General features: G+C 38.8%; 1 protein-coding gene across 1 annotated transcript in view; it reads left to right on the top strand.

Annotated features, from left to right (window-relative positions):
• Positions 1 to 7,935, top strand: part of MAP3K5 (mitogen-activated protein kinase kinase kinase 5) — a 71,355-nt gene that overhangs the window by 56,544 nt on the left and 6,876 nt on the right. The window contains 2 exon segments of the mRNA XM_008635967.2: positions 2,339 to 2,524; positions 6,011 to 6,116. Of these exon segments, the coding sequence (XP_008634189.1) occupies positions 2,339 to 2,524; positions 6,011 to 6,116 (292 nt within the window).

The raw sequence follows: 7,935 nt of genomic DNA, 5'->3' as shown, positions 1-7,935 counted from the left end.
GAAAGAGGGGGCTGGGAAGAAAACAAATTGCAGCTATTCTGCAGCGCAGTTGGGACCACATATGGAGGGAAGATAGAGTAATGGGAACTACAGCAAACAACAAAATAATTGCAGAATGACCTTTTGGCACTCCTTTGTGGGGATGATTCATTAAGATGATGTATCAGTTCAGGACAACACTGAAGAAATAACAGGTCATGACCACACTACTCAATGTTGCAACACTATAATTGGATGACAGGATTTTTTGTTCCTGTTTATGTGTGTGTTAGTAGTTAATTGATTCACTTCATTCTCAAGGCAAAGTGTTGCTGGTCTAAAACATGTTTGTATAGAACATAACAACTCATCTTCTAAACATACTAATGTTTAGAAACTGATGCAAACCAATATGATTATTATGTATGTACTACAGTTAACGTAATTGGAAATTGCTGCCATGCAAATAAAAATAGCTTCTAACTCTTGGGAGGGGGGAGAGAGTAACCTGCGGCTATCCTGGTAACTACAGAAAGTGTTAAAAGATAAGGCAGTGAGAGAGATACCTGTGATCTGTGATTTGCGAGAGTGTTGCTGTAACAGACACAGTTTTTGCATGTGTATGCAAGTAATGATCATGAGAGGCTGAAACTCAATCACAAATCCCAGACAATGTGCTCTGTGTTTCATGTCTTTCTCAGCTGGGGCTGGAACAGCCTGAGTGAGAAGCAGAGACATAGAATTTTAGAGCCAAAGAGTTCAAAGCTCATGTTCATGGGCCTGGCCGCCCTCCAAAAGGATGCAGAGCTCTGACTCCCAAAGACTGTTTTCTCCCTTGAGAAATGCAAGAAATTACTAATAGAACAAGCCTGACTTCCCTGTTAGACCTCATCAGGATTTAGGATTTGATAAAGTTTTTCTCTTCACAAAGGCTTTTCACAAGAAAGGTTTCGATGAAGCCATTGGGTGTGATGGCTGGGGGAGGAGAATGCCCCTCACAAAATGCGGCACTGTTTCTAATTAGCAAGTCGTACTGCTTGTCCTGTCCCCATAGTGCCTATGCCTTGATGGACTTGGATCTTTTAGTCCAGGGCTACAGTGTGCATTTACCTATCTGCCCTAATGGCTTTTTAATTATTTACATGAAAAGAAGATGGGCTACTGCAGAACTGTGAGAGATCCACTTCCATATAGAAAATCATCAGGTGAATTCTCCAAAGCAGATCAAGATCAGAGGCTAGGATCTTTTATCTCAGATGCATGTTTTAGTCTGTGGTATCTTTGCTCTAGAACTTTTGCTTTTTTTTTAAGCTTCTTTCTCAAGTAATCAAATTATCTTTGTTTCATCCTGATCAGAATTAATTGACTGTAGTTAAAAGCTCAGTGTTACTGGCAAACAAGAGTTCTTGATGTCTGGCCAGCCATAACATTCATGACATAAAACCGGCAAATGCAATAGAACCAAACACCGTATGCCCTTCTCTTACAGAAATCAATGTTGGATATCCTTAGCCTATATAAATATTTACTTAACTTCCTTTGGAATAAACATCTAATACTTCATGTTGAACAACAACCCTGTCTTAATTTTAGGATTTGGAATTGAAATTTGCATTCAGGCAGCATAACTTTGCTTATGAGAGCAAATACAGTGCTCTGCTTCCTAGTTACTTAGGCTGTTTTTTCTGATGAATGCTTTTGAACTTTTCACTTTGGTAGCTCATGCAAAAACACAAAAGCTTTCAAAAATAGGCATATGAATATTTATACTAAAAAGGTGAGATCTTTGTAGACTTGCTTTAAGAACAGCTAAGTGTAGAAGTTCTGTATTAAGGGAAATAAGGAAATTATATAAGAAACAACCAGTCCCTCTGTGAGCCTCCTGCATAACGTTGACTAATCCCTTCTTTTAAATGCTGCTGTAGGACTTTGCACATCGTCTCTGAGGGGCACAGAGAAACTAGAAGCACTGCAAAGTATGTGTGTGCTTGCAGTTAAGAGCAATTTGTAGTTTCCAGTGCACAGTGTATTTATTCATATCTTTTCATTGCTGCACAAAGAAACATACACACTGTAGTGTGTACATATTCTTCAGCAACTGGTGTAAAATGAAGTCAGCTACTTGTTCATCAGGTGTACATCATACCTGTGGTACCAGGGAGCTCAGCCACAGAGCTCTGTGCTGCTGCAGTTATGCTGCCACCGGTACCTGACCTGCAGCTGCACCTTTCCCTTAACCATAGCAGCAGAGTTTCTGAAAACCCATATTGCCAACTGACATTATTGGCTGAAGTCCTTCTGGGTGTATGTTTCAGAAGATGACTATCAAAACTATTTCTTCTCCTCTCTCTTCTGTCAGGGAGCTGAAGAACCCAAGCTGAAATGGGAACACATCACAACGCTCGTTTCCAGCCTCAGAGAGTTCGTACGGTCCACTGATCGCAAAATCATTGCAACCACGCTTTCAAAATTGAAGCTGGAGTTAGACTTTGACAGCCACGGTATCAGTCAAGTGCAGCTTGTGCTCTTTGGTTTTCAAGATGCTGTAAGTTGTCATTTTTACTAAGAAATTTGTGCACCTAAACTAAAAAAAACCTAAACAAACTAGGACCAAACAGAACTTGCTTAACTTCCACCCAGAGTTACTGAAACAATAACATTTGAGGGCTTTGAACCTGTAATAGCGAAATCTGAGCCCACAGCAGTGACTTGGTTTGGTCGCCTTGTGATCCTTTGGCAGGACACAGACCCCGAACACTACTGAGGTTTTGCTGATTAAAGATATAGGGTTCAACGTAATTGTGTGAATATTGTGTCGTAATAGTAAAGCAGGAAAGCTTTTATAAAAAATCTTATTTTGGAAGGTGTTCTGGGAAATAAGACCAACAATGAGTTTCAGGCTTATCCTACATAAATGCAGATCTCTTAAACTTCTCTTACAAACTAGTGCATTACCCCCTATAGCAGTCTGTCTACCTTGTAGTACTGTATTGAACTCTTATTTTAGTATTTTTGATTTGCAGCAGATTTCTGCCAAACTAGAAATTTTCATTTCAATTTATAATAAGCAGGATAAGGAGGAATTAAAATGGTTACTTTTCTATCAATAATAAATGCAAGATTTATCATTTCTCACATTGAGCAACCAAACACATGCATGGGCAGCCTTTAAATAGCTAGTTTATGAAAAGCAAATGTTTTCCTAAGGTATGTGTTTAAATGGTAGTTCACAAGCAGTTAGGCTTGATGATTAAGATGAATAATGAACATGGGAGGGTGCAGTTGTGCTGAGTATCACTTGTCCAGACTGAAGTCATGTAGTAAAAATGAAATGACGATCCAGGTAGGCATTTGAGGTGGATGATTCTTTTAGAATTTAAACCCGTGGCACTCTGACAAGTAGAAGAGCTATCAGGAAGGATGGCATAGCATGTAAACTGCTGCACAGACTACACTAACAAGAATTAGATGCTGTTTATGAAAAAAAAAGTGTGAAATGAATCTGTGAAAGAGCTCTTTCTACAAATCAAAAGTTTTCTCTTTGATTCTTCTGAGTATGCTTTCAACTCTCTCTATTTAGCTTCATATTAATACTCTTTTGACACTTGGAAGAAAAAAACCAAGCATACAAAGTCAAGAAAACCATGCAGGGGGTAATAGTACAAATACTTGTATTTGTGTTCTGATAGAGATGTTCCTGGGCATCAGTTGTTTGGTAGTAATTGCTTGGGTTGTATTCTTATCAATAAAAAATTTCTGTTAACTTCATCATTACAAGTTGCTGGTTTTTAACTGATAAATGTCTCTTTCGTTACTATCTCTCTATTATTTAACTAAACACAGAGAAAGTCAGAAGAAAAACTTTGCTTTATATGTGTGCAATCTTAATTCTTTTGGCCATACAGTAGATTTCTGTAATACTACACTGAAATCCAGGACAGTATCAAGACCTCAGATGCTGCAGAGACTGAGGTGCTGCTAAAAGTGAGGAAAAGTATTTGCCTTGCTCTTGGGACTTAAGAATGTGATCTTAGGTTACAATGTTTAATAATCACAACTTCCTTATCAGACCAACCAAGAAAAAGTAATTTTGTGATGTAATATAAATAACTAAATCATATTACTAGGGATTGTTGTGATCTTGACAAAGTTAGATTATGCTTCTTCAGTTCTCAAAAAAGCTGCACTTAGCTAAACAGTCAGTTTGGGAAGGTGCAAAGTGCTTGCACAGGGAAGTTCTGCTGCCTCAGAGGGCAGTGGGCAAGCCTTCGGGGCCCTTGGTCTGCTGCTGTCCAGGTGTCAGGCCCAGGGCAGGCTCCCCTGGCGCCGCTGACAGCTCTGTGAATCCAAACACAGTGTCCAAGTGCCATCTCGTGGCCATTGGCAATAGAAATGAGGAGACATAGGTACTGCTGTGCTGGGTTGACCGTGGCTGGCAGGTAGAGGAAAGCCCCTACCCAGTCATTCATTCATTCCCTCCCAACAGGAAGAGGGAGAGAATTGGAAGAACCAAAAATGGGAAAACTTGTGGGTCAAAATAAAGATTGTTAAATAAGTGAAAGGGGGGAAAAAAAAGCTCTTAAGTGTTGCAAAAGGAGTCAGTCACCACCAGCAGACTAGTGCCCAGCCAGTCACTGAGCAACAGCTCCTTTGCAAAAAGCAGCCCCATGTTTATTGCTGATCATGACCTTACACCGAAGGGAATATTTCTTAGGCCAGCTGTGCCAGCCATGTCCCCCTCCAGCCTTTAGTCCACCCCCAGCCCCCTCAGTGCTGGGGCAGTGTAAGAAGCAGAGGCGGCCTTGACAGTGTGCAAGCTTTGCTCAGCAGTAGCTGAAACATGCGTGTGTTATCAAGGCTGTTTTAGTCACCAGTCTGAAACATAGCACCATGTGGGCTGCTGTGAAAAAAATTAACTCCATCCCAACCAAACCCAGTGCTGGTACCTGTATAAAGTGCTGCATTACTGAATACTACTGCTTTTTGGCAGTGAAAATAATGTGGTTAATAACTTTTACATATCCTCTGAAGGCATCATTTATGTAACTGCAGTCATTTTTTACAGAGAGGTTATTATCACAATATGAGGGAATTGAACGAATCCCTTTTTTAGGAAGAGTGAAGTATCTTTTTGCCACATTTTTCGTGATCAGTAGTTGCTTCTTTTTTTATAAGGCTGTGAGTTGATAATTTTCTAAACATAGTTATATTTTTTGATTCCTGCAACTGTTTAAGTTCTGCAGAATTTGCTGCTTTGGATTGCTTCTGTGCCTGGAAAACAGCACTGAGTTTTGTGCTATTGCTGCTTACTGTTGGCTGGGCATTTCCTTGTCGTTTGGGAGCTGGAAAACGGTTCCGTGAGGTGGAGATGTTTGTGCAAGTGGCATGGAGCATCTATAGAGGCATCTGAGAATATGGCTAAAAGTGGTTTGAAAGCAGGCCTGTGGGCAGTTAGGAGCAACCCAGTTGTATATTGTACCATACTGATTGTACAAAGTACAATGTAGAAGGAATGAGAAAATGGTACAGCACACAAATGAAGTTCCCTAATTGTTTAAACTAACATTAATTAACTAGTTTCAGAATTAAGTAGGAGCAGCATTACATTAGTTCTTTGATATTTCCTACAATTGTACTTTAGAATAGACAAGTGTTGCTCAGAGCAAGCAGTGAAGGTGATGCCAAAAAAAGTAACAAGTTAATTAGTTTCAGCTACAAGCCCTTCATAACATAGTCCTTGTTATTTGTCTTGCTTGCATTCTTTTGAAATTTCTCTCCACAGCCATGAAGGTTAAGTACCACTGACATCAAAAGTCACCTAACACACAAACCAGTACTTGATGAAAAACATGAAACATTGCATGACTTATGATAAAATGGATGAAGTTGATAATGTTACTATCAAGAAATAGTTGTAATCATCTGCTCGGATACAGCATCTATAAGTTTAAACACTTTATGTAATGATGAGATATATTCTCATTTTAAGTTGTGGGGTATGTAATATCTGAACTGAATTTTCTCTTACTAGGTCAATAAAATTCTCCGAAATCATAATATTAAGCCACATTGGATGTTTGCCCTGGACAGCATAATCAGAAAAGCTGTGCAGACTGCTATTACAATTCTGGTCCCAGGTGAGTCATTTCTTAATACTCAGCAAATGTTTATCAGCTGATCTCTTTAAACATGCTTCAGAGTTGTGATTATGATGCTTCACTTAAGATTTTGAAACCAGCAGTGGCCTTTTTCCTGTTCACTGTCTGTTTTGCAATTCAGAAACTAATCTGTGTGTTGTTCAAGCTGGTTTGGAAAGCACCTTTCCACAATGCGTAATCTAAATGATTCTGCAACACGGTGAGTAGTAGTAGATTAAGGTGCTCTGGGACCTGATTTTTTGAGGTGCAAAATGTTGCCTATTGCTTATGGTCAGAAGCTGTCTAAAAAATAAAAAAAAAAACCCAAACCCTTGACTTGAAACCTGCCAAAACCAAACAAACAGGTCTGCAGTGCCTGCACTTTGTACATTGTATTTTGAATGTGGAATTAGAATGTATGGCTTCACTGAGGGAAGGAATCTGTTTAGACAAAACTGTAGCCCATTCTGTTACTTCTCTACCTATTTCCAAAGTTAGTTTTTCTGCTGCTTCTTAACTTCTAATGCTGGAATTAATTGTGATATTTTCAAATATGTCATTTAATGCTTTAAGTCAGAATACTTACATTCCTGTTTCCTGCAGTGGGTTGAGTCTTAAATTATTAATAAGGGGATCTGAAAATTACATCACAAGTTACAGCTATTCCAATTCTCCTTATTTTCCATATCTGTAGCACAACCAACAAGATATAAATAGGGTTTCTGTGTTACTTTCAAGTCACAAAGAAACTCTGTCTTCTGACTAGAATGCTGAACACCTCTAACAGGCATGTACTTCATTGCTGTGTAATAGGAGTAACTGTGGAATTCCTCAATAGTCTGTTCTTTCCCATACAGCTCAGTGTCAGCATTAACTGTACATGGCCAAGCTTAAACAAAAGCCTCTGTGCCCCAGTAGCTTTCAGGCACCGATCATCTACTGCTTCCCTAATTGCCTTACCCTACTTCTGATTGCTTTCCCTTGCTTTTGTCTCACTCTTTTTTCTTAATTTTTTTTCTTATGATGTGGAGATTTATCTATGGCCTTAACACTTCTAAAAGTTATGGGATGTTTAAGGAATAGTACAAAACCAATTTTATCCTGCCTGGTGGTGAACAATGGTATAGAACTTCTGCATCCTGCTAACAAAAACAGAAGTTCAAAGCAAATTCAGACATATTTGCCTAGCAATGTTTGGGTAACTGCTATATAATAAATCTGCTTTCCTTAATTTAGAGGAAGCACAGCTCTGTTGATCTTATGTTCAGTCTTGAAGAAGGTATGTAGCATTGAAATGAAAAGGTGAAATAGATCAAGGAACAAATGTTTCTTTTGTAAAGAAGAGAAATGTACTTGTTAATTACTCAGCAGAAAGGGCATAAACTAAGTGTGATTCAGGAAAAAAAAGTACATTTTGATGAGGAGACCAGAGGGAGTTCTTAGCACTAAGAAGCCATAATTGAAGGAAGGAAGGAAGGAAGATTTATATGAAATAGTTAGCATGAACAAACAGATGTTTTTACAGTAATAGATTGTGTAGGAGTGTCAGATCTTGTGTACATATCTTGCATACCTGGTAAGCTCTGGTAGGTAGTTTAAACAGGGAACAACAGAAACTAGGGTATAGCTTTGTCTTCATAGTTTTGTGGATGTGCATCATTTCAAAATAGGCAGTGTTCCCTCTGATAAGTAGAAGGAAAGTGTGCTGCTTTTAATTGTTGGGAGAGGGGGCCTTTTTGTAATTTCCTCTCTATCTTTGGATGCAATTTTTTGGTAAACATAGTATTCTTGTAATGATAGAATGCTAAATATGCTGGAA

Source organism: Corvus brachyrhynchos, unplaced genomic scaffold, assembly GCF_000691975.1.
Source record: "Corvus brachyrhynchos isolate BGI_N302 unplaced genomic scaffold, ASM69197v1 scaffold6, whole genome shotgun sequence".
NCBI classification, from domain to species: domain Eukaryota; kingdom Metazoa; phylum Chordata; class Aves; order Passeriformes; family Corvidae; genus Corvus; species Corvus brachyrhynchos.
This window is presented reverse-complemented; position numbering and strand designations above follow the sequence as displayed.